This window comes from Stylophora pistillata, chromosome 6, assembly GCF_964205215.1.
Source record: "Stylophora pistillata chromosome 6, jaStyPist1.2, whole genome shotgun sequence".
Classification (NCBI taxonomy): Eukaryota; Metazoa; Cnidaria; class Anthozoa; order Scleractinia; family Pocilloporidae; genus Stylophora; species Stylophora pistillata.
In genome coordinates, this window is record NC_142524.1 from 25,556,887 (window position 1) to 25,584,504 (window position 27,618).

At 39.6% G+C, this 27,618-nt stretch overlaps 1 protein-coding gene, 1 long non-coding RNA gene and 2 pseudogenes across 3 annotated transcripts; all 4 read left to right on the forward strand.

Annotated features, from left to right (window-relative positions):
* The first annotated feature begins 2,761 nt into the window (after positions 1-2,761).
* On the forward strand, positions 2,762-9,286 carry LOC111347596 (putative skeletal organic matrix protein 5 pseudogene; annotated as a pseudogene).
* Positions 9,287-10,954: 1,668 nt separating this feature from the next.
* On the forward strand, positions 10,955-12,319 carry LOC111347594 (putative skeletal organic matrix protein 5). Its single transcript, XM_088725521.1, has 4 exons — positions 10,955-11,225; positions 11,336-11,378; positions 11,518-11,644; positions 11,734-12,319. Exons 1-4 carry the CDS (start codon positions 11,036-11,038, stop codon positions 12,250-12,252), a joined length of 879 nt encoding a protein of 292 aa, XP_088581647.1. The 5' UTR covers positions 10,955-11,035; the 3' UTR covers positions 12,253-12,319.
* A 7,161-nt stretch (positions 12,320-19,480) lies between these two features.
* Positions 19,481-23,272, forward strand: LOC148729078 (uncharacterized). The gene is made up of 2 exons (XR_015988828.1): positions 19,481-20,590; positions 21,175-23,272. It is a non-coding gene; the product is annotated as an uncharacterized LOC148729078 (long non-coding RNA).
* Positions 23,273-25,591: 2,319 nt separating this feature from the next.
* Positions 25,592-27,488, forward strand: LOC148729079 (putative skeletal organic matrix protein 5; annotated as a pseudogene). The gene is made up of 4 exons (XR_015988721.1): positions 25,592-26,341; positions 26,426-26,468; positions 26,609-26,735; positions 26,825-27,488. The product of XR_015988721.1 is annotated as a putative skeletal organic matrix protein 5 (transcript).
* Positions 27,489-27,618: the final 130 nt, after the last annotated feature.

Here is a 27,618-nt window from a genome sequence, read left to right on the forward strand (position 1 = left end):
GTCTTATAATTATGTGGCCTGCTTTGCAGTATGACCCTTTGAGCAAAAGCAGCATTTACCGTTAGCCATCAGTGAGTAGAGAGAGAGTTGGCATGCTTTTCTATAAAGATAAGCTATTTTTGATGGCCAATTTACATACCGAGGCATATCTTACTCACGACCAATAGATCGGTAAATGAATAAAGGGAATAAGTTTATAAAGAAATTGTCGTGCTGCGTCAATGGGGGTAAAAAGTTAATTTGGGTTTATTCGCTAAGTTGAAATTTTAAATTGGCCACCGCAAAGAGTTAAAAAGCTGACGTTTTGAATATAGTTTATATCTGACCACTTGCAGCCCAGAGGCTGAATTACGGGTGCAGTGTAAGGTTGAGAACAGACGTCAGCATGTCAGGCGCCTCTGGCAGCCGCTTCAGTCTATCGATCTCACCTTCCCACCCATCCCACCCCAGGGGAGGACATCCATCACACAGTAGTCTCGTGTGTGGGAAACTAACGTCCCCTACCCCAACCTTGCAGGAGACGGGACCTCCATTTATTCGTCCCTATCCGAGAAGACATGAATATCTAACCATTTCTTGATGTTATAGAAAGGTAGCAAATTCTTCTCAATTGATTTAAGACCTTGAGTGTTGGTCCGGCCGGGGCTCGAACCCTCGACCTCCCGCGCAACAGTTCAGCGCTTTATCCATTGAGCTAACCGGGAGGCGGTTTCGAGCGTTAGCCCGTCGTCATTCGCTCTGACTAAGGGCCAACGCTCGAATTGTCAGCTTTTTAACTCTTTACGGCGGCCAATTTCCAATTTCAATTCAGTTTATAAAATCAAATAGTTGGTAATTAGGTCATTGGAAAGCTTGGTAAAGTAAAATGATTAATTTATTTTCTCCCAATGAATTGAATACCTGCTGGAAGAATGAATAAAGATAACGTGACCTCCAGGTCTTATTGGTCAAAAGAAAATCAGGAAGTTGTTATCACAAGGAAAACAAATTGAAGGAGATATTTTGCATTAATTTGCATACTTTTCGTAAAGTGGGTTTCAGAAAGCGATCTGTGATATGAAGAATTCGATTTTTATCTTTGTTCTGTTACTTTGGTATTTCATGATACCTGCTTCTGTCTCATCGAAAGGTCAGCTTTACCATTACTCATTTCTGAGTGGGGATAGTGAAGGGAAAGTAGTCCTTCTTAATAATATTTACCGTTTCACACCCTTACCTGCTATTTGTTTAAATGGGTTTTTGTTATTTATTTCCGAAAAAAAAAAATTTAAAGATTACTAAACACTTTTAAATTCATTTAAACTCCCCAACGAAGAACCTCTGGGGTGAATGGATGATGAGTGGGCGGATGGTTTGTTTGAGTAAGTTTTTGTGCATTTCTTACGCAGCGAATTGCAAAGGATCTTCTGTCTTTTTTTTTTAGGTTGTTGTAATATTTTCTACTTATGTATCCACCTCTTTATTTATTTGTTCATTTTTTGTATTGTCGCAATGAACGAGTTTACTATTTTTTGATTCCACACTTCTTGTTTGTATCCGCTGCTGTGGTTATTGTGCTGATAAAGTAAGATCTTTCTTCAGTTTTAGTCAACTTTTTCCCCAACAAACAACTGCCTCAGTCTGGGTGTATCGAGAAATTTACCTTTCATGGAAATTACGTAGCTTTTGAGTAAATATAATCGGTTGAAAAACAAGATGTCACACAGCAACGCTTTTCTGCAATACAGGTTCTTTGCAGAAGTGACTTGTTACTTGATCTGCATCATTCTAGGATTTATCCAACGATTCAGTTCGCTTTACTAATTTAAACTAAGAACTTGCGTATTGACTGTGAAACTTTACCTCTCTTCTCTTCATTTTTGAGAATTTTCGAATTTAAACTTCTTGCATATGGCAGATGCAATACGGATAATTGCTACCGAGAAATTAAAATGGAAGGCAAATGCCTAAGGGAGTTTAAACAGTCCGAATAGGAACGTGAATGGCTGGACATATGGAAAAAACCATTTAGGATGCTTAAAGATTTGTACGAATAATCTGCTGATAATTATTCAAACTTACTAATAAACCTAACTATTGCTATAGCTACATGTATTATTAATTGCTTACTGCAAGTTTCCTGCAGATGGCAGTACGAAACATTACTACCGAGAAATTGAATGGAACACAAATCCCTGAGGAAGTTTAAGCAGTGCGAATAGGACCACAAGTGAATGGACGAGTTGAAAAATTTAGGAATTTACTTAAGTATTTAGACGGATAAACTGTCGTTAAATACTAAAGCTACTAAACTTCAATGCTATTAAGGGGGAAAGTTTCTAAAGAAACTGTTTCGCTGCGTCGGTGGGGGTAACAAGGTAATTTGGTTTAGTTTTTCAACTAAGTTAAAATTTTAAATTGGGCATCGTAAAGGGTTTCATAGCTGACGCTTCGAGCGTTAGCCGAAGGGCTAACGCTCGAGACGTCAGCTTTTTTAAAACTCTTTACGGTGGCCAATTTACAATTTCAACTTAGTTGATAAAATCAAATTGCCATACTATAATCATAATATTATTTTTGCCATAATTATCAATTCTTTTAAGTTTATCTCTGTTAACATTGTTTTCCTTTTCTTATATCTCTTCTAAATTGTTAAGAATTTTCCTATGCAGACCAATGCCGCCATTTGGAGTTTACACCTAAAAAAGCATTAGACGGCAAGCGTCTCGTAAACCACGTGATTCGTATCGTTGAAGTCATGACAATTAATTTTTGTGAGATCATGTGTTACATGGAGCCTGACTGTGTCAGCATTAATCTTGATAAACGGGTGGGTAGACATGGAGGGTATAAATGTGAATTGAATAATGTTACTCACGAAGGACACAAAAGCGAGCTGAAGAAAGAACAATATTATTTTTATCATGCAGCTGAGGTAGGTGTTGGATCATCAGCAAATACTTATTTTCAGCGACGAAAATCTACTTTCTCAACCATAGGTGTTGAAATGATAGCTATAATTCTAATGATATTTTTATATCTAGCACTATCATTGTGCCCCTCGTTTTCTAACTTATTTTCAGTCGCCTGCTCTAAATCTAAAATTTAAAGATGATTGATCACCCATGCAACCTGCGACATCAATATTTCAACGTATGATACTAAGATTGTTAATACATTTTCTCCTTTTGGCTTCAGAGCGCTTGTGTTGATAACCCTTGCGATAACAATGCGACTTGTCAAAGCGGTTTTACCGAAAAAAGGATATCGCTGTTTGTGCACCACTAGATTCAAAGGTGCAAACAGTAAAAAAGGTAAGTCTTGCCATGTCAACTCGCGGTCGTAGACTTGTTTGGGTTCAGAGTTTTAAACACAACTTCTAAAAGTATCTGTAAAGTTTAGGCCCGATTTTCGCAAATTATAGCCATCTTTCAATTGGCTTGAACAGAGCCAATTCTGTCCAATGTAAATGCGTGCCGAAATCTTGATAGTGGCCGTCAAGTTATTTTCTTGGTCCTGTTTGGTAGCTACGCTCGCCTGATTCTCCTACAGGGAGCTGCAAGCTGACATGTTTAGCTTTGACAGAGTTGGAATGGCTTTTCAAGGCGCTGCAACTACTTATCTTGAATACGCTCCTGCATGTTTGCAATTCAAAAGACGCCATGTTAATTTCTTCAAGAGAAGCGGGTACAGTCGCGCTGTGGCAATCTACTATGGCAATCACCATTCGGCATTTAATATCGAACTTATTGCTCTGCATGGTAATGTTTCTTCAGACCTCGGCCCACTAGCGAGAAATGACACCACAGATGGAAATTTTACGATCTCGAACTCGAACATCCCACCTTCCCGATAAAATCAGATGTCAGATCTCTTTCTCGTTATCTTGAAGAAGTAAACACTCAGATGAACCTTAATGATTTTGATGTCTTTGCAATGAGTGAAACCTGGCTAAATTCCACTTGGAGCGACTGCATGATTGCTTCGAAGAATTATCAGATTCACCACTGTGATCGGAGCGAATCAAAAAGAGGTGGTGGGGTTGCCGCTTATGTTAACAATTCTCTTCTTTGTCATCGAGTTCGATTGTTGGATTCATCCATTTAGCTCGAACTTCTCTGCCTGGAGATGAAACAACATCGATCAGGCCCAAAGATTTTATTCATTGTTATTTACCGCCCACCGTACAGGCTCAAGTCATGATTTCTACAAATTTCTTGACCAATTAATCGGCATTTCTATGAGCAGGTATAACGAAGTAATTGCGGTTGGTGACTTTAACATCGACTTGCTAGCAGTAAATGGGTCTTGTAGGTTATTTACAATGTTTAGGGACGCAGGAATGAAACAGATCGTCTCTTCTTCAACCTCTACAAGGGTTGCTCGATGTTCGGCCGCGTTGCTAGATTATGTTTATCTTTCGCATCCAGAGCGGATCATCGAAACCCTAGTCCCAATATATGGACTGAGTGATCACTATCCAGTCTGCTTATACACAAGTTTCGCGACCTTAAATCCCCCAAACTGCATCATGATACCATCATATATCGAAGCTTTAATAATTCTGACAAAAACAGTTTTATTTACGATCTAGATACCGCTCCATGGTCAGTGCTTGATATATCCCAAGATGTTAACGACAACGTTGGACACCTGGGAGCTGATTTTCAATAGTGTAATCAACCAGCACGCACCCATTGTCGAGAAAAGAGTAAAGCGGAAAAAGCTGCCACCTTGGATGAATACTGAGCTCTGTCATTGATTGTATCCGAAACAGAGATAAGTTAAAGAAACGTGCGAAAATTAATGTCCTAGCGAATACCATGTATAAGAAGCTAAGGAATCAAGTTGTCAAAACGATCGCTAACGCAAAATCGGCCCATATGAGAAATGAAATCACTGAAAATATGGGCAAACCCGAAAAACTCTGGAAAACTCTTAAACATGCAGTACCAACTTATCCGATTCCTTGAACACCCTCTTTCATTGAAATGGATGGCTAAGAAATAACAGACCCACTTTCCATGGCTGATGCTTTTAACTATCGATCATTTCCGGGACTAACATACAGCGGGCTGCAAACCTGGCTCAGGTCACAGTCAACGAACAGGTACTTGCTAACATAGAGGCTAGCATTTCACACTTTATTAATGCTCGCATTGATTTCTCTACGCAGTTTGATATCCCCCTCATGACCAATCAAGAAGTTGAAGAATATACAAAGCGCATAGGAGGAAGCAAAGCCACAGGCCCGGATGGGATTGGAATTCAAATTCTAAAACTAGCACTACCGGCGATATCTAATTGTTTGACCAACATCTACAATTCTCGCATCAGTAAAGCCGTTTTTCCGTATAAATTGAAAACAGTAAGCTAACTCCTGTATACAAGAAAGACTCACCTCAAGACAGAAACAACTATAGGCCTATCTCAATCCTGCCAGTTATCTCTAAACCTCTTGAAAGAGATATTGCGTCATGCTACTTAAAATACCTATGGGACAATAACCTTCTATACAGCAAACAGTCTGCCTATCGCTCACATCATTCATGCGAAACTGTCCTGTTGAACCTCACAGACAACTGGCTGAAGGCTATTGGCAAAGTGTTTTGGGTCGATGTTTTTGGATCTGAGCAAAGCCTTGGACTTAGTGAGTCACGACATTCTATTATCTAAATTCGCTAAATACTACGCTAGTGATCCAACCTTGAGATGGTTCAAATCGTATTTATGCGATCGAACTCAAACATGCGCTATTTCTGGATCACTATCCAACCCTCTCACGTTGCCACTAGGCGTTCCACAAGGATCAATTTTGGGTCCCGTTCTCTTTTCACTTTATATTAACGACTTACCTCTTTGCCTATCAACTTCTGACCCCGAAATATATGCTGATGATACAATGCTATGGACCTCCGATCACTCCATTGATCGTATCCAACAGAATTTGCAAGTCAGCCTAAACAATGCTAGCAATTGGTTCAAGTTAAACAAAATGGTACCTAACACAAAGAAGACGAAACACCTACTCATAGCTACACGACAGAAATTGAAATACGCTAACAACCCAATCTTAGATCTTTACTTAAATAGCAACAGAAGAAGCCAAAGATGAAAAACTCTCAGGCGTCAAGATCGACAAGCACATTAGCTGGCACAACCACATGAGAAAAATGTATTGTCCTAAGGCTTATTAGCTAATGAAACAACTGGTTCAAAATTATCTTCTCCTCTGGTCAGTGGATTTGTCTTAAAATCTAGTCTAACTCGTTTCAATTGTGTGAAACCAATTCGGGTTTTAATCAAATTGTCTGTGAGCCACACAGGTCAGAAAATGTATTATGAAAGAGTTATGAGGTGGGCGACTGAACCGAGTTCGCTTAAATCCATTGGTCACTGGGGTTCAGTGCTGCGAAAATAATTTTCTTCTTAACTAAAATGCACAATCTTTTTAACGTAAAGAGGGTTTTTAGTTCTTTCTAGCTAGTACTGTGGTGAAAAATGGGGAATTCAGGCACAAACCTAACACTGTGGATCGTTTCGATTGCTTTCGATCTAATGCGGAGAAGAATCGCGAGAACGGTTAAAGTTTCTTGGCTGATTTAATAAATTCAATTATATCATGTAAACAGTGGTGGCTAGATCGGTTAGTAACACTTTTGCAGTGGAAACGAGTGATGCTATTTTCTGGTTTGAAAATATATTATGTTATATATTATGTTTGCAGCAGATTCTAAGAACTGTCGAACGCAAAGTTAGTAAGGGGCGAACTAACAAAAGAGCGCAACCTCCATAGCCAGGTACGCGAAAAGGAGATCACAAAAAATCGCATATCAACTGAATTTACTCTTAAAAACACCTTGAAACACTTTCAATTAGTTTTAATTAGGAAACGCGTGTTTGATTAGCATCTTTACATAACTAATTCTTTTTATTTTGGCTTTACATATTTTATTTTCTGGGAAGAAGAATTGAATTTTTTTCATCCTAACATGGAATACAAGCAGTATTCCATGTTAGGATGAAAAGTTGAGAATCTTTACAGCTTGGGAATACTTTGTTTAAGGGTAAATGCGTCTAGCTTAATTTCTGTTCTGTATTTAAACCGACGTTCTTTGTCAATAAAAATATTTTAATATGCTTTGTCAGTGCAGGCAGTCGCGACAATCAAATGATCTCTTTAATTATAACATAACCAAAGCAAAGCGCGCGCTCTGATTGGTCAATTTAGTGTCCCCCATTTGCCCATGGGTGTACGCTGCTGACGTGAGCAAATGCAAAGATTATTTTTCCACGCGCGCTTGTTTTTTTTCTGGTCACGTAAGATTTGTTAAATAAAAGGGAACTCTTTAGCTACAATGTATCAATGTTATGTTATAAAACAAAAGGTAAACACCACAGCGTACACTATTGAGTTATGGATGCACTTGGGAGGTTTGCTAAGCACTCAAGAAGCTAGAGTCGCTCTCGACTATCGCCTCGAGCGTCTCTTTCGCTTCTTTCGTGCTTAGCAACCTCCCGCGTGCATCCATAACTTAGTAGTGTACGCTGTGGTGTTTACCATTTGTTAATTAAAAGGGTAGACGTCAATGTCAGAGGTTCCCAATGGATTAATGACTTTACGTTGTTCAGTTTACATGATGAACTCAGTTTCTAAAAAGCTATAAAACCAAATGATCTTGTAACACCCGGCCTTTAAGTGATTTCTACAAATCGTTTGAACTTAACTGCAGAGCTGAGGACACCTCACGTTTTGTTTTAGTAATTGTTTAGGGATGCATGCATGCAAAACTAGTCAGTTCGTTAAAAATAAACATATAAAATTGATTTTATGAAATGCAGTATAGCCGTTCTCAAATTGGCCTTTCATTCTCCAGTAGATAGACAGCTATATTGTAAACAGATTTTCAAAGTCCGGTAATTTCTTTGCAAGACACTAGCACTGTACGCAGTGAATAAACTTGAAAACAAACTTAAACTTGGAACTTGTCTATTGGATGTTGTTGAGTGCGAGCAAGAAAATACGAGTCGTGTTTAACAATGATAACAAACAATAACGAAGCAAAATCCCCACAATCAGTTACTCACCAGCTGAGCAACACAGAAATTATTTCCCGACGCCGATCAATCTCAAGATGCGCTTGCTTTTTGCAGTTTTTTTAATCGCAAATGTCCTCGAGCTGATTGCTGTCTTAAGCGACGCCAGACAACAATCTTGTACCGCCAATCACTGCGGTGAGATCAGCAAAGACATTTAGACGCCTAAAACGAAAATGAACGATCTGATTGCGCTGGTAAAGGACGCTTTGCCTCTAAAGCCTCCAGGTACTTTTTTGGATCATATTTTGGGGAGTGGCATTTGATGTTTTCATGTTCAAAGTGTTCTCAACTCGCTCACATCTTTACACCGCAGTCTTTTCTTTCTTACAGCCAGTCCCTTCTCCTCTTGCAAGGAGCAATACGACAAAGGAAAGTAAGGAAACAGTACGATGTTTTCATTTCAAAATTCCAAATAGCTTGCTTGATGTTTTGAGATCATTGTTGTAGGTACAAGGACTCTTCTCATTCATGCAGCTGACTAGCTCGATCTGTTAAATGCTCTCTTTTGTCGTAAGTTCGAGACGAAGCAAAGTGTATCCACTGGTGTTTGGTTCTCAAAAGATTCCAGTTTACTGTCACATGGGAAACTTTGGATGTGATAGTGGAGGATGGACACTGGCTATGAAGATTAACGGTGCAAAGGTAAACTCCCTGTCTTCTTTCAGAACCTCTTTATTTATTAAGAATGAAAAAAGAAATGAAATAAAAATGTCACTCTTTATTTCAGAGAACCTTCCATTACAATTCCCATTTCTGTAGCGACAGAAATGTCTATCACCTTGGTGGAGGCAGGACTGGCTTTAACTTACAAGAGACTAAGTTACCGACTTACTGGAACACACCCTTCTCCAAGATCTGCCTCGGTATAAAGATTGGTCATCAGCTCCGGTTCATGGTGATCAACAGGCACGCCAACTCACTCTACTCACTGATCGCTGATGGGAAATACCGTGCTACGGCACTTGGTCGTAACACGTGGAAGACGCTGATTGGCTCACAGGCCTCACTGCAGCCCAACTGTAACAAAGAAGGATTCAATGCTGTAGGTGACAACCATCGTCACTCCAAAGCAAGAATCGGCATCACAGCAAACCAGGCTTCGGGCTTGTCATGTGCACTTTTACACTTTCCTCCAACAGCCTTTCTTAAAGTTAAAAAGAAGTTAAAAAATGGGCGGCTGTACACAGAGTCTGCTTGCGGGTGGTAGTTTGTTTTTCAAGCGCGAGATTCAGCGCGGCGAATCTTCGGTCGCCACATTGGACAGGTGGAAAATCTGAGTCGAGTGAGAAAGCGAAGAGGAAGGGGGAAGTAGAGTAAAATTTTTCTCTCCCTCCCCATCCCTCTCGCTCTGTTACTCGTCCTAAATCTTCTATCCGTCCATAGTGGCGACCGAATTTTCGCCGCGCTGAATCTCGCTTACATGCGATACCAAACCGCTATCAGTCTTCTGCCTTGGACTGGTATACCCCAGAAAGCATTTTAAGTGATCACTAGTGTTTTTGAATGACAGTAATTGAAACAATATGGAGCAACAAGTTCCACGATATTTTTTTTATCCCAGTACTACTGGTTTTGATTCTACACTGTCGCAAACATTCTACTCCACCCATCCTATTTATATTACGTGTTTGTCAACTTAAAGCTTTAAGCCCTGGAAGTCATGGCAGAGAATTGACTTATTAAATTTGGAATATTTTAGTCGAAAAGCGATTTATGGAGCAAGTTCTCTCCCTACCACCTTAGCCCCTACCTTTATGATCAGTTCGCCCCTAAATGCTATTACTCGTTGCCTTACGGTAGAACCTATTCCTGATCTGTCGAAATGATGATATAGTTTAATCAACATACAATTTACAGCGAAACCAGATCAAAGTTCGATCAACCTGCAAATTTTCAGGCGTGTTAATTGGCGCTCGAGTGACGCTATTTTCTGGTTTGAAAATATATTATGTTTGCAGCAAATTCTAAAACCTGTCGAACGCAAAGTTAGTAGGGGGCGAGCTAACAAAAGAGCGCAACTTCCATAGCCAGGTACGCGAAAAGGAGATCACAAAAAATCACATATCAACTGAATTTACCCTTAAAAACACCTTGAAACACTTTCAATTGGTTTTATTTAGGAAACGCGTGGTTGATTAGCATCTTTACCTAACTAATTCTATTTACTTTGGCTTTACATATTTTATTTTCTGGGAAGAAGAATTGAATTCTTTTCATCCTAACATGGAATACAAGTTGTATTCCATGTTAGGATGAAAATTTGAGAATCTTTACAGCTTGGGGTTACTTTGTTGAACGGTAAATGCGTATACGCTTTGTCAGTGCAGGCAGTCGCGACAATCAAATGATCTCTTCAATTAAAATAGTAGGCGTCAATTTCAGAGGTTCCCAAGGGATTAATGACTTTACGTTGTTACATGATCAACTCAGTTTCTAAAAAGCTATAAAACCAAATTATCTTGTAATACTCCTTACCGACGGAACTCCATAGGTTCTCTAGAGACTTACCCGGCCTTTAAATGATTTCTACAAATCGTTTGAACTTAAATGCAGAACTGAGGACACCTCACGTTTTGTTTTAGTAATTGTTTAGGGATGCATGCGTGCAAAAATAGTCAGTTCGTTAAAAATAAACATATAAAATTGATTTTATGAAATCGCAGTATCGCCGTTCTCAAATTGGCCTTTCATTCTTCAGTAGATAGACAGCTATATTGTAAACAGATTTTCAAAGTCCGGTAATTTCTTTGCAAGACACTAGCACTGTACGCAGTGAATAAACTTGAAAACAAACTTAAACTTGGAACTTGTCTATTGGCTGTCGTTGAGTGCGAGCAAGAAAATACGAGTCGTGTTTAACAATGATAACAAACAATAACGAAGCAAAATCAGCACAATCAGTTATTCACCGGCTGAGCAACACAGAAATTATTTCCCGACGCCGATCAATCTCAAGATGCGCTTGCTTTTTGCAGTTTTTTTAATCGCAAATGTCCTCGAGCTGATTGCTGTCTTAAGCGACGCCAGACAACAATCTTGTACCGCCAATCACTGCGGTGAGATCAGCAAAGACATTAAGACGCCTAAAACGAAAATGAACGATCTGATTGCGCTGGTAAAAGACGCTTTGCCTCCAAAGCCTCCAGGTTCTTTTTTTGGATCATATTTTGGGGAGCGGCATTTGATGTTTTCATGTTCAAAGTGTTCTCAACTCACTCACATCTTTACACCGCAGTCTTTTCTTTCTTACCGACAGCCAGTCCCTTCTCTTCTTGCAAGGAGCAGTACGACAAAGGAAAGTAAGGAAACAGTACGATGTTTTCATTTCAAAATTCCAAATCGCTCGCTTGATGCTAAGAGACCATTGTTGTAGGTATGAGGACTCTTCTCGTGCATACAGGCTGACTCAATCCGTTAAATGCTCTCTTTTGTCATAAGTTCGAGACGAAGCAAAGTGTATCCACTGGTGTTTGGTTCTCAAAAGATTTCTGTTTACTGTCACATGGGGAACTTTGGATGTGGCGGTGGAGGATGGACACTGGCTATGAAGATTAACGGTGTAAAGGTAAACTCCCTGTCTTCTTTCAGGACCTCTTGATTTATTGAAACTGAAAAAAAAAAGAAATGAAATAAAAATGTCACTCTTTATTTCAGAGAACCTTCCATTACAATTCCCATTTCTGGAGCGACAGAAATGCCTATCACCTTGGTGGAGGCAGGACTGGCTTTGACTTACAAGAGACCAAGTTACCGACTTACTGGAACACACCCTTCTCAAAGATCTGTCTTGGTTTGAGGATCGGCAATCAGCTCAGATTCATTGTCATCAGTAAGAGGGCCAACTCACTGTACTTACTGATCGCAGATGGGAAATACCGCGCTACCTCACTGGGTCGGAATACTTGGAAGTGGCTGATTGGTTCGCACGCCTCCTTACAGTACAACTGCAACAAGGAAGGGTTCAATGCAGTGGGAACAAGCCTGAGTCTATCCAAAGCAAGAATTGGTATCATTTCTAACCAGGAAAATAACTGCGGTTCCTGTGACTTCCGAATTGGTATCGGCACCGGAGGTCAACCTGATGACTCCAAAACGTGTGGAATTGAAGCAACATCCTCGCCAGACAATGGAAACAAGCACATCAAAGCCATGGGGTACATCCTGGTGCAGTGACAGGGAACATAGTTAACTTCCCAACTTTCAAGCTGAGAAGCCATCATCAAGTAGAATAAATGTAGTATCCTAAGGCTTTAAGGCATATAAAGCAGTGGGTTTAAAATCATCACCTCCTCTGGTCTAATTTGTCTCAAACATCACTTTTTGAAATCCAGTCTAAGAAGTTTTAATTGTGCGAGGCCAATTCAGGTTTTAAAAACGAAGAAGAATTTGAAAAGAAAGACATAGTCGATGTTGATGATACATCGATGTCGTGAACTGTATGCGCAGGGAAGTCATGCACTGAAGAAAGTGAACAAAAATTATTACTTTTTTTTTTTTCGCGCGATTCACCTTTTGGTCTCGACTCCCGCTTCTGTCCACTCATGCCAAAATACCGAAAACTGCATCTGTTCTGCTAGAAAGCCACGGGCGTTGACGATTTTTATTGGAAATAATTGGCTCAGATGGGAGAACAAACCAAATGCTCTGGAAAAAGTAATACCTCCCAAAGTATTACCTGCTTTTCTCGCTCAAACCAGAACCACCCAGTTTTTCTGTACCATGTGTTCTGAACGTTAGCCTCCACGCGAAATACGAATGTAGATATTCACAGCATCATCATTACTTCGCCATTGAATATATTTCTCTCCGGAATATTTTCCGTAATCATAACCTCCCTCTGCACAACTTCAGATGTCCTCCTTTTAATTCAAAAACTATTATTGCCTGAGGGAGGAAGGGGACTAGTCTCCTTCGCAGCAGTTGTTTGGGCTCGTCACGCAACGCTCCCTCCACCACCAACCATCTCCTTCGCAGCCGTTGTTTGGGCTCGTCACGCAACGCTCCCTCCCCCACGAACCGGCTGCTTTAACCCGAACCACATTCCTTTCCCTTTGTTTAGATTTCACGGTGACTGCACGTGATAATGCGCGTTTGTACCAATCACACATAACATAACATAACTTAACATTTATTCAGGAAGCTAGAACACAAATGTAAAAAATACATCCTGAAAAGGGAAAATCGTGAGGTTAACCCTGTATAAAAACAATTTCCCTGATTAAAAACATACAAAAGATAAAATTTAATGGCTACAGATTCATAAATATTCAATAAATATTCAAATAAATTTTAAGTCTACTCTTAAAAACAGACAATGATTCGGCGTGGACAATGTATCCTGGCAAGCCATTCCATTTCCCCACAATGCCAATGAAGAAACAATATTTGTAACAATTACAAACCGCTCTTTTCAGGGAAGGTTTATAGTCGTGGTTAGCTCTTGTACGCTTATCGGCAAACACAAAGAAATCTGGGAAAGAGAGGTGCTCAATACCAAAAACTATCTTATAACATTGAACCAGAGATAGAAATTCTCTCCGCTTTTCTAGTGTTTGCCATTTTAGTAAGCTACAACGGTGTTCGTAATTCATTTCGCCTCGTTTCTGCCTTAAAGCTAGTCGCGAAGCTCTTCGTTCAACCGTTTCTAGAGCCGTAATATTCTTAATCAAATACGGGCTCCAAACAGGAGCCGCATACTCCAGTATGGGCCTGACCAGTGACTTATAGAGCTGCGAAAACACGCACTGGCTATTAGTTCCGATGGACCGCTTTATGATACCTAGTACCATATTTGCCTTGTTTACCGTTGCAACATTGTTGACAACATTCAATGGCGGTCGGACGTGCAAGTGCTGCTCTGCCAAATATCCTTTTGACTTGCTTGTGGTTTTTATGGTTCTTGTTCTTATCGCTCCGAAACCATACGGTGAAACCATACGACTCTACAGATTGTAGTGTTTCTTTTGGTTTTCTACGAGAAAACCAGCAAAGAAATGGCCATGTGTTCTTCAGTCCGTCGTGTTGTGTCCGCCATTTTGGGAACCTTGCTGTTGTGACAAGAACAACGAAGAAAAGGGCCTTTGCTAAAAGTAGGATACCCTACTACAGCAATCACTCCGCGATGTTCAATATTCAAATTATTTGCTCCCATGGAGATATTCATCCTCATCCTGGTCCGAGCCGTGTAAGTCATCGGAATCATGACGGTAACGTGGCTTATAAAAATCGACATCGCAAACCTGATATATCCGTCTTCAATGCTAATTCAAGAAGCTTAGTTAACAAGACGGCCCTGTTGGAATTGGAAAATGCTACTTATCGTTATGACATTATGGTCTTCACGGAAACCCATTTAGACGGAACAATAATAGACAGCGAATTGTTTCCTTCAAATTACACGGTGTTCTGAAGAGACCGTCCTCACAAAGGCCGTAAAGGTGGTGGTGTGTTAATGGCTACACGGGATACAGTGAAAGTGTTCCAAAGAGAAGATCTTCTATGTGATTCCGAATTACTTTTTGTAGACATTCTTGTTTCAGGAAACAGGAAAGTTAACTTGGGGGTCTTTTAAGGCCACCCAAAAGCGGCATCAATCCTCTTCTAGATCTGCAAACAGCCCTAGACAGTGTTCTTTCGACACCTAATTCCGACCTACTACTCTTGGGAGACTTTAATTTGCCTGAAATAAACTGGGAAACTATCTGTGCCTCAAGGAGCTCAGACCACACCACGCTGTCATGCGAAATTAATTACGACAACTTCTTTACCCAACTAGTCAAGGACTCAACTCGAGAGGAAAGCATCTTAGACCTAGTTCTTGTTTCTTCGCCTGACTAAGTACACGACCTAACCGTTGGTCAATCTTTCTCCGATCACAACTCGATAAATTTTTTTCTATCGAGATCCCCTCACGGGTATCGTAGGTCCGAGAAATTGGCCTATTCCTTCAGAAAGGCAGATTGGGAACATCTCGAGAATCTCTTGAATTACATCCTTTGGCACTGTGCTTTTCTTGAAGACAACATCGACCTTGTTTGGTCTGCATGGTCGGATCTACTACTATCGGCTGTTGACGAATGTATTCCAAAACATCAAGTTATAAGATCTACAAATGCACCATGGATTGACAACAACCTTATCAAACTTTTCCGAAAAAAGAAACACACGTTTCACGATAAAACCAATCAAATTTCAATGACGTAAGTTTCCCGCGTAAATTCATCGGCGCTTTCTGGAGAAGTTTCCAGTCATCTCAAACATTTCCCATGGATGTAACTCCGAAGAAATTGGTAGAAAGTAGTTCAAGGTGCTTCATTTGTTCCTTGATTTCAATCACAAAGGATAAAATTTACATTTTCGGTAAAAGTTCATTTGATGTTGCTGAACTAATTATTTGTTTTTCGCTCACTGCTGACGGGTAGTCTGGAAAATCCGGAATTCCGCCGGAATATTTCAACGTCTGTTTTTTTTTTCATTCAAAACGACTCCGGTGCTTTCCCGGAATTGAAATTGTGTAAATGGCAGACTGACCCTCGGATAGTTTTCGGTTAATCCTCGGAGTATATATTTAGAGCTCACACACTGTTACCTTTGCGGCTCATTTTATTAAAAAACGTGCCTTAAGCACATTAAAGAACTGTTTTACCCTGATTGGGAATACAGCGATTCATACCAGGACTACATCATACCTAACAAGCGACTTCAAAATCTAAAAGCTCGTGAGAATAAGTCACGTGATATTACGTAACGAAACAACCGGAAATGAAACGGAATTAAAATGGTAGCCACATACACTCTTCGGAAAAATCTTGAAAAAAGAAAAAAAAAAGGAAATGAAATAACAAGCCTTCAAATATTCAGGGCTCTCTGGGTAACTTCGGAAACCATGGAATAATCTTCGTGTTAATCATCGGAGTATATTCGGAGCTCGTACACTCTTCGGAAAATCATCGGAGTCGTTTTGAATTAAAAAAACAGACTTTGAAATATTCTGGCGGAATTCCGGCGGAATTCCGGATTCCGGCTTTTCCAGACTACCACTTATATTAATTGTAAAAGGAAAATATACAAAGTTAAATAACATAAGACGAAGCTAAAATGGCACGTTAAGAGAAGTAAGGAATTGGTTCTTGACCTACCACTGTCTTATAACATGTGCTTCATCAATAGCCACAGCACATAACCTCGCACGGTATACATCATCGATCGCCAACGATCATTCTTGAGCCACGCTTCTGGTGAGCCGAAAACTAACGAATACTTTCCATACTCAATACCAGGGCGGTCAATCTCTGCTTGGGAACTAATATTTGCCGCGGTGACTCCAATACTTTGCAGGTAATTGACCTGATCCTCCATAAGACTTACGAGCGGAGAAACAATAACAACGATATGCCCGGCAAGATTGTTGATGTGACCGCACACGAGTGGAAGAGCCTGATAAATCAAGGATTTTCCAAACCCTGTACGCAGGTTTACAAATAATTTGGATATATCAACAAAGTTCAAATGGTAAATTGGCCACCGTAACGATTACAAAAGCTGTCGTTTCGAGCGTTAGCCTTTCGTCGTCGCTCCGACCAAGGGCTAATATCCAAATTATTTCGTTACTCCCACCGACGCAGCCCCAAACAGTTTCATTCGAAACTATCAGCCTTTATAGGTTTACAAATACATCTATTTTTATTTGCAAAAAAATTTTCTCAATTGCCAGCGTCTGGGGATCATTTAAACTAGGAATTTTGAATTTGGAAGCGGTCGAAACAAAAGCTTCTTCGAGATGCCACTTTCTCTGCTCAATGAGCGGCTGATAGAACACGAGTTATGATTGGACAACTAGTCTTGGCGGGACTTACTCCGAATTATATGAGCGAAATCGTGATTGGCTAAAACCAGGGAAAGGAATGCGGCTCGGGTTTAAGCAGTCGGTTGGTGGGGGAGGGACCCGATGATTGGGAGGGACCGGATGATTGTGAGGGATCACATGGTTTTCAGTCGTCGCCCACAAAGCATAAAGGAGGGACCATAGATAATTGACTGCCACTTAATTACCAATAAGAGATGTATCAAGAATATTACAAGCAAAATCCTCCAACCTTGGGCCTGATTATGGGAGCCTGATAAAGATTGTTTATTTAAGCACCAGCATTAGCCCGATTTTCCACTGACCAAATTATGCTCAAACTTATGCTGGTTTTCGAAATTATGTTGCGTACTTTTTTTCAACGTACGCCTTTCCAAAACGAAACGAAAAAAGTCTAAAGTATAATAATTATTGTTCCTAAAGCATGATATCTCCTTGTTCTTGAGTTACATGCACGCTTGCTTTGACATAACACGACTTACTACGACACTTCAATCAAGACTAGAAGGGGTGACTAATGTGTCAAAATGTACAATGTTAAATATGTTCTAATGATATCAGAACATAATGTGATACTTACTTCAAGATATATTAAAAAATAGTTAAACGCACGCACAATGTTTTTTACCTCGAACGCTTTATATCGGATGTTGACATAAGCCTTTTACGCTGGTCTTCCAAATTAAGCAAATTCACCGGCATATTCAACTTTCTAAATCAAAGTTAAGGCGGAGAAAATATTCCATTAAGAAATAACATAAGAGATGTTATAGGGGACTTTAACGATGCTACGGATGAGGATGACGGTAACCTAAGTGCACATGCCAAGAAGGGACACCGCCGAAAGCTTCATAATCTCGAAAAACTTTTGATTGTTTTGTGTCGCCTGAGGACATGCGTTTCTGAGCGCCACTTAGCTCACTTTTATGACGTAGCACAGTGAAAGTCTGTGTCAGCATCAGATGTAATTAAAGCGTTCGGAAGAAAAGTAACCGAGGAGAGTTCGCCCTTTCACGGTCGTTTGGCGCGATATTTTCTCATAGATCGAATTTTATGGATCCACTGTTTTCCCTAAAAGACTAACAGGGAAACTCAAGAACAAAACCTTCTCTCCTACGGAAGATTTTATTTCTTTTAATGGCATTCAGGATCACAAGAATCCGAATTAATTTTCAAGAGCCGCACTCTCAAACCAACCCCGAGGCTCTACAAAGGAGATGGGGGGGGAGGAGAGAAGAAGGGCAGACTTAAAATGGCTTAAAATGCCGCGAAACCTCAAGATACCCGAAAAGCAGGTCACACAAAATGTTATGCAAATTGATTTCATTTAAATTGGTTTCAATCAGGAAGCTCATGTTTGATTGACATCTTTACATAACCCTTTATCGCTAAAAGTGACAAGATATAATTTCTCCAAACTTGGAGGTCATGGGAAAGAAGGAAATGATCACCAGCTAAGAAAGGTTTTAATTGTTAAACAACTCCACTTTGACAGCACTATAAATGTATGTGGACCACGAATACTAATGTTAGGGTTAATGAAGTCAGAGAACCAGTTTACTCGTTCTTTTTGTATTTTGGCTTGACAGATTTAATTTTCACGAGAGAAGAAGAAGTTTTCCACCTTGGACTGTAAAGTTGAAAATCTCAGTTGAAAGTTTATGGCAACTTTGTTTTAGTGTAAAATGTTTGAAGCTTAATCTTTTTAAAAAGCGATATTCTTCGTTAACAGAATTACTTTCTTGTGCTTTGTCGATGCAGGTAGTCATGATAAACAATTAATCGCGTGCAAGTTCTCTCAAAAAATGTAAAGCTACTGGATCGTTTACGGAGCAGCGAGAGTCACAAAAGAACTGTTGAAGGCTATGAATGGATATAAGTTAGAGTCGTATTAAACAACATCGGTCACTGTATTTAGATGGTATTTGAGCGTGTAACAACATCTTTTTTAAAATGATATCTAGTATATGAGTCTGAGAGTTTAAAGTTGTCTTCAATTCAGTTCAAGAGTAAAGGTCGCTATTTTCCTTTCGAAACTCGGTCCGTGCAATCCCAGCAAAGGTTTTAAGGTGAAACCAGGCACATGACGAGCTTTGCTCAAGAAAAAAATTCTCAGCAGGCATCGTAAACTGATGCCGAGGTTTGGGGAAGAAGGCGTTGGGTGGATGTCATCACATTAATTACACCACAATGTAATTATACAGATTAGCGTCCACGATTCCACGAGAGATACACGATTGCGTGCGAGTTAACGCGGGGTCATCTGTTGGCGATGAAAATCAAAATCATGAAATGAAATGAAGTTTGTTGTGCGCGTAATGGTCATAAAATACTGCGTTTTCTCTGTTTCTGCCTGTTTCCTTATAACGACATTTTTAATCACGTAGTCTTTCAAAGATCCTTCCTTTTCACAGAAGAGGCAATACCGGCGAGGCACCGTATTCGAAAAGCCTTTCTTTCGATTATTTAAGTATGATTCTTTCGCTTGGTTTGCCATAAAGCAGTAACAAAAGATATCGCAATTTTCATGTACCGCACGACCTGAATAACAACCGTATCGAATTTCCAGTATTGCGTCACTTGGTGGATCGATCAGTGTTCACGCTTTGCGATCGTAGTACACGATGTTATTGTTTTGGTACAAAACCTGTGGCGGTCGCACGACTTGGCCTCGTATCCTGGTTAAATTCTTACCAATATTATAATATTAAACCTCGACGAGATTTTTCATGTCGAAATGTCGAAAAGCATCATGTTTTCGATTTCGAAACCATTCGAAATGAAGTCATAGAGGCAGTCGGATTTTCGACGTGCGGCTTTCCACCGGCTAACTTAACCACGCAGAGTCTTTGCAGGATTACAAGTGCCACACTTGACCCTTGCAAGCATTGGTATCTACTTTTGAAAGAGGTATGTGACGTTCCTTTGCGTAAATATTTCATATGCGATGTATTTAAGATATTTCCCGACGAAATCCAAAGTGTGGCGACACGGGAACTTCAGCCGGCCAACTCATCGTTCGAAGTAGTGGGGTTAGCCAGGATTCCCGACCTCGTTCACGTTGTGTTCACGTTCGGTCTAATAGCTGGTCTATCTTCTTCTTAATAAACAATCCCCGACGAACTTATTAAATCTGCGGGATTTATGACTATCGTAAATCTGGTGAACTCCGCCACGCTAGACTTTGAGCCCGAAGGCGCGAAAAATTTAACTTTTGGCGCCAAACTCAGTCACGACTCCGAAGAGCTCGCTTCCTAACTTACCGAAAGATCAGCTAGAGTAAATTCCCTTGGAGTGGAACTGAAGAAGCTTCGAACACAGATTTCTCATCTCGAATCAGCATGGAGTCAATTTTACAGACCCTTTTTTCCACCTCAATGTTCGTACCTTGTCGTGGTGAGGTGGCTTGTGTGCCTCAATGACCAATTGCAATACAATGCCTTTAAAGAATTCAGCTTCAGTTGGTGGGCTGTATTTTCTGCAAGGTAGAGGCCAGACTAACACGGACTTTGTCATTGTAGTCATTGCTATGATTATTATAATTATCATTATTATTAATGATTTTGTTATTGTTATCATTATCTTTATGATTGTGATTGAATCATTTTCAAAATGAAATAGGCTGCTCAATGAGGATGGCATGCTGAGGCAAGTAGATTTTCATTTATTTACCCCCCCCCCTCCCCCCAAGTAGAAATTCAAGTGTTTCTGATAGTTTTTCTCTTTACTAGAATGTTAGAATGCAGAAGATTTTCTAAGACACATTGTTCAGAGGGCTTGTCTTAAGTAGTTGTTTTCTGATTCAAAACCACCTGCCTAGTTCTGTTTCTCTTGGGTAGTTAGTCCATGGACTGTTGTTATCTGATGGCAGAACTAACAGGTGGATCTGTTTCTCTTGGGTAGTCAGTCCATTATGGGCTGTTGTTATCTGATGGCAGAACCACCAATCTGTTCTGTTTTTCTTGGGTGGTCAGTCTATGGACTGTTGTTATCTGATGGCAGAACCAGTCCCTATTTTTTTCAGCTCTATGCTGTCAGTCTTTTATGGACAGTTATTTTTATCTGATGGCAGTTTTAGCTTGCTCTTTTTGTTTTGAAAAATGTGTTGCTTATGCTGTTTGTCCCGTATCATCTGTTATTAGTCGGAGGCACTTTGGTCAATCAATGCTATCATTGTCTTCATTATTATTATAACTGTTAATTCAGCTGCTACTCTTCTCTCTTTGCCACAGGGCCCACTACAGACAGCACTAGCTTAATGAAGTCCCAAAACCTTTCACAATGAGCCAACTCAAGAATTGCAGTCCTGAACAGTTTTTGGGGTTTTCCTGGCTTTTCTTGAGATTATTTTGTCTCAGTTTCAATTACTTGGATACTCATTCAGCTAGACTAACAATAACACCATTTTGTTCATAGATAAACATTGAAATAATCATAATAGTAATATAAATGATAATAATAATGATTTCTTATTGTTATCATTATCATTATCTTTATGATTGTGATCATCATTTTCAAATTGAAATAGGCTGCTCAATGAGGATGGCATGCTGAGGCAAGTAGATTTTCATTTAATTCCTCCCCCCAATAGAAATTCAAGTGTTTCTGATAGTTTGTCCCTTCAATAGATTGTTAGAATGCAGAAGATTTTCTAAGACACATTGTACAGAGGTCTTAAATAGTTGTTTTCTGATTCAAAACCACCTGCCTAGTTCTGTTTTTCTTGGGTAGTTAGTCCATGGACTGTTGTTATCTGATGGCAGAACTAACAGGTGGATCTGTTTCTCTTGGGTAGTCAGTCCATTATGGGCTGTTGTTATCTGATGGCAGAGCCACCGATCTGTTCTGTTTCTCTTGGGTGGTCAGTCTATGGACTGTTGTTATCTGATGGCAGAACCAGTCCCTATTTTTTTTTTCAGCTCTATGCTGTCAGTCTTTTATGGACAGTTATTTTTATCTGATGGCAGTTTTAGCTTGCTCTTTTTGTTTTGAAAAGTGTGTTGCTTATGCTGTTTGTCACGTAGCATCTGTTATTAGTCATAGGGTGACTTTGGTCAATCAATGCTATCATTGTCCTTAGTATTATTATTATTAACTCAGCTGCTACTCTTCTCTCTTTGACACAGGGCCCACTACAGACAGCACTAGCTTAATGAAGTCCCAAAACCTTTCACAATGAGCCAACTCAAGAATTGCAGTCCTGAACAGTTTTTGGGGTTTTTCTGCCTTTTCTTGATTTGTTTTTGCCCCAGTTTCAATCACTTGGATACTCATTCAGCTAGACTAACAATAACACTATTTTGTTCATAGATAAACATTGAAATAATCATAATAGTAATATGAATGATAATAATAATGATTAGATTAATGGAAATAATCATAGGAATTATAACCATCAGGATAATGAACATTATTTCTCTAACTATTGTAAATATTTTTATCGTTATTATTATTATTATTATTATTATCATTATTATTGTTATTATTATTATTATCATTATTATCATTATCATTGTTATCAATGTTATTATTATTTCCAACATGAATTATTAGAGATGCTTGGAAAAAAATGATCTATAGTTCCCTCCAACTCATTATTCTTTCAGTTAAGTGAATTAAGACTTTGTGAACAGTTACTGCTTTATTCTGTCATTCCTGATGACCATAGAAATGGTGAAAGTCCACAGATATTATCCCTCTAAGAGTTTCTCCAGGTGTTTTTTTTTCCTCTGAATTTGGTTACAACAGAATGAAGGGCATCAGAGTATAGTGCGCCCAGCTAGACATGAATTGCATTAATATTACAGGGTCATTTTGCTGTATTCAGGGTTTAATCTTAGTCTTCTACAGACAAGTTTGTACCTCTAAATGCAAAACACATTTTACAAACTTACAAAAACTGCCAAGAAACAGCTACTAAATTTATGGAAACATGACGAACAAGTCAACTAGACTGTGTACTACACATCATTGAAATCAAAGTATCACTTTAGGAACATAAAATCGCAAGGTCAGTTTCCCATTTTTAGTGCCTGAGAAAAGATCAGGCCACCAGATTACTTCAAATTCCCTGGTTGCTCGTCCATCTCAATTGCCAACAACCATTTTAGTTTACTGGGTGAGAATCGTGCTTGATTTCTTGCCCCATGCTCTTAATTGGCCGCCTGTAAAGCTTGTTGAGAGTTTAACAGCTACTACTTGCAGCAACCTCCATATTCCCCCGATAGCTTTTCTTAACTCTAATGGTACAGAACTTTGATGACTCAGACCAGAAATAACATCATTCACTCTACCATCCCTGTAATAAAAAACTTTGGATTTTTCTCTCCATACAGGGGGCCGCAAATGTATTTTTACCCTCGCACGTTTATTAAAAGCATTCGGCATGCCTGCTAACAAACCTTGGATGTATGTTTCAGGAACTTAGTATCTTTCAACTCGACACCATTTGCCTGAAACCAAAATAATAATTACGAAAGTTAAGAGATTATTTACTTCTGGAGTGAAATGTACTAAATGATTTGCCCTTTCAAACATAAACCTGAGTTATCAGGTTTTGTCAATCACAAAGTTACACGCCGGGTTATTAGTATTCCTTGGGGACCTTCCTATATTATCATAAATATCTAAGACAAGCAGGTCATTTAGCTAGGTAATCTATGTTAAAAACCGCGCTGTACAGCACTTCGAATTATTTTCCTCACTCATTTTTCTCACACTGCAACTTTGCGTACAACGCAATTATTACTACGCAGTCATATCTGGTGTCCAATTGGGAGAAGGGCTTATTATTTTTGTTTAAGAGGTGAATTGCGATTTCTTGTATGTCCCCTATTTCGTCGAGGAACAGCTCGAACAAATACTGAAAGTAATGAGTAAGTCACTATGAACAACTACTGCAAAGTGACAGCACTATCGAGCCAAACTGAGAACTGTTCTTTAATGATTTTTAACATGAACCACCAATTCTTACTATTTTTAATTTCTGCGTTTTAATAGACTTTGACATGTTCTTGAGAAGATATTAAATCGGTTAGCGCTGTTGTTCCCTTCTAAATTATTTTGGTGGAAGCGCCTCAGAAGACACTGGTTTAACTAAAACCATGTTGGGCGACGTTACATTTTGACTGCACAACCCGCAATTAAATTTAATTTTAACAGCTATTCGAGTGTGTGAAGAACGGAAAAGAGCAAAATTACATACCATCGGCCTTTCGATGCACGGACGAATTAAAACTTTTTACAATTCCACTTATCCATTGCTTGTAACTGATAGACCTTGTCCTTATTCTTGCGGGAGGCCGTACGATCTGTTGTCCATTGTAGAACTTGGCAAACAGCGCACTCTGCCTCGAGCGCAACAATGTGATCTTTCGATTCTCTATCTCACTAGCGCAGTTGTTGTGTTGAACGTGGACGAATAATACATCGCAGCGTGTCTTGTAGATAGCTAGAGATGCCATGCATGTTTAGGATAAGCGCTGAATACGGACGAGCGTGAAAGCCGCCACTGAAAAAGCACAATCGACCGTTTTTCATTGTAAGGATCAGGTCTTTCACACAGCTGTCTGAATTAAAGAGAGGAAGAACGTCGATCTCGCTCACCTAAGTAGCGAAGTACACCACGAGCGGCGACGATGATCAAACACCTGGAAGATCACCGTGGTGTCCCTCTATTCTTTGGTATCATAACCAAGAGCGAGCCCTTTCGACTTGTCACTAAGTTTTACGGTTTATAAAACAAAGGCCACGCTCTACACAAAGCCTTAAAGAATGAAACACTAGAAAAGCTTACTTAGCTTGGAATTACAAAAATTTCCTTTCTTAAAAATCGAAGATTTTCATGGTTTCCGTAACTTCGTATTTTTCCAAATTTCCTCTTTTACATGTTATGCTGTTTTGCAATTTCTTCAGCGTATAATTTATTTCAGCGTCGATCATTTATCATCCTTAGAAGAAAATATTCTGATCTTTACGTTTAACTATAAAATTGCTTTGGCTTACATTGTGCGCATAGAAGGAGCGTTAAATTAAACATGAGTTGATTCCACGCGAGGGTTTTACCTGGAAAAATGCCTGCACACGAGAGACAACGACATTACCGCGTGTCCCTTTCTGGAAAACATTCGTGTTATGACAAGAAAGGTCAGCTTAAGGGTTTTGGGTTACCCAAACTATGCAATTTTGACGCCGAAAAGTGCCAAAAAGTAATTACAGAAACTTCATCCGCAACACCTTGAACGTGCTGTGGGCGCGAACTGAGATCTTCTCTTACAGTTAATAATTGCCAGGCGGAACTCAGATCCGGCTTAGCCTAATTTGCATAAATTTTTTTGGTGGGCAAAGCTCGTCATGCGTAAACGAAGTTTCACCAGACATCTTGTTGATGCCAATCGTAAAGCTTTAATCTATACAAGATAATTTGATTTTATCAGCTGAGTTCACAATGTAAATGGGCCACCGCTTCGATCGTTAGTCCTCGCTCTGCCGAAGGACGAACGCTCGAAATATCAGCTTTATAATCTATTTACGGTGGCCAATTAACGTAGGCAACTCAGATGTTAAAATCGAATTATCTCGTGATAATCTGAACTAAAGAAGTGCCAAAGTTTCTCAAAAAACTTACTCCTTTATTCGATTCATTTAAATCGTGTGAACTTGGTGGCTGAATCGGTAATACCTCACTTTTTGAATAAGCCGTAAACATATGATCAAATGGATAGAAAACCTAGTCACCAAGAGCACAGCCATCGACAAGCTCAACGCAGTCCTTATCGTTTTAACTAGATAAAGTAATATATGGACCAAAAACAAAACAATAATGGCCTCAGTTAATTGTGTGGGCATGCATGAATGTAAACATGGTCAGCTCATTAAAAATAAACATATAAATTTGATTCTATAAAACTGCAATATATTCGCTCTCAAATGGGCCCCTCATTTTTCAACAGATAGATGGCTATATTACGAGCAGATATTCAAAGGCTATGATAATTTCTTTAGAGGAAATTATACAATGCGATCGAATGAAGTTAAAAATAAACTTCAAACAGGAACTTGTTTATTGGATGTCGGTGAGTGTGAGCAAGAAAATACGAGTTGTGTTTAACAATGATAACAAACAGTAAGGAAGCAAAATGACCACAATCCGAGTTATTTACCGGTTGAGCAACACAGAAAACATTTCATGACGTTGATAAATTTTTAATATACGCTTACTTTTCGCAGTTTATTTCATCGCAAATGTCCTCGCTTTGTTCGCTGTTTTAATCCGCGCCAGACAACAATCCTGTACCGCCAATCACTGCGGTGAGATCAGCAAGGACATCAAGAAGCTTCGAACCGAAGTAAAAAATCTTGTTGCGCTGGTAAAGGACGCCTTGCCTCCAAAGCTTCCAGGTACTTTTTTCGGTGATATGTTTTTATTTTTGAAGTGTGTCGATGCACCCAGATCTTAAAATCGTAGTCTTATCCTCCATATAGTCTCTCCCTTCTCTTCTTGCAAGGAGCAGTACGACATAGGAAAGTAAGTATATGGTGAAGTGATTTAATTGCGAGATTCCAAAACGTTCGCTTGATCGCAGGATGTTTATTCAGTCAGAGGGCCTTTTGCCTGCTTACAGGCTGACTTACTCCGTTACATCTTACTTATTCTTTTTCCATAAGGTCGAGACGAAGCCAAGTGTACCCGCTGATGTTTGGTTCACAAAAGATTCCTGTTTACTGTCACATGGGAAACTTTGGATGCGGTGGTGGAGGATGGACGCTGGCCATGAAGATTAACGGCGCAAAGGTAAACTCCTTGTCTCCTTTCAGAAACTCTAAAGATTATTGATTGCAAAAAAAGAAAAAAAATTGAAAAATTGTTTTTTTGTTTTTCAGAGAACCTTCCATTACAATTCCCATTTCTGGAGCAACAGAAATACATCTTAACTTGCTGGAGGCAGGACTGGCTTTGACTTAAAAGAGACTAAGTTACCGACCTACTGGAACACACCCTTCTCCAAGATCTGCCTCGGTATAAAGATTGGTTATCAGCTCAGGTTCATTGTGATCAACAGGCACGCCAACTCACTCTATCCACTGATCGCTGACGGGAAATACCGCGCCACCTCACTGGGTTGTAACACGTGGAAGTGGCTGATTGGCTCACTGGCCTCCTTGCAGCCCCACTGCAAGAAAGAAGGTTTCAATGCGGTGGGAGACAACCCTCGGCAATCCAAAGCAAAAATCGGCATCACCACCAACCAGCAGAATGACTGCTCTTCTTGTGACTCCCGAATTGGTTTTGGTACAGGAGGTCTACATGATGACTCTAACACATGTGGCAATCAAGCAACACACTCGCCAGACAATGGAAACAAGCATATCAAAGCAATGGGGTACATCCTGGTGCAGTGACTGGGGACACAGTTAGCTTCCCAAATTTTAAGCCAAGAAGCCATCATCAAGTAGAAAATGTAGTATCCTAAAGCGTAGAAGCTAATAAAACAATAGGTTCAAAATTATCTCCTCTGATCCGATCTGTCTGTCAATTATAGATTTTTTGTAGTCAGTCTAAGACGTGTTAATTGTGCTAATTCAAATTTTACGAATGCGGTAGATATTGACTACGAAGACGTATTCGGTGTTCATTATACGTCCACATCGCGAGTTGTAGGCCAAGGGAAGTCACG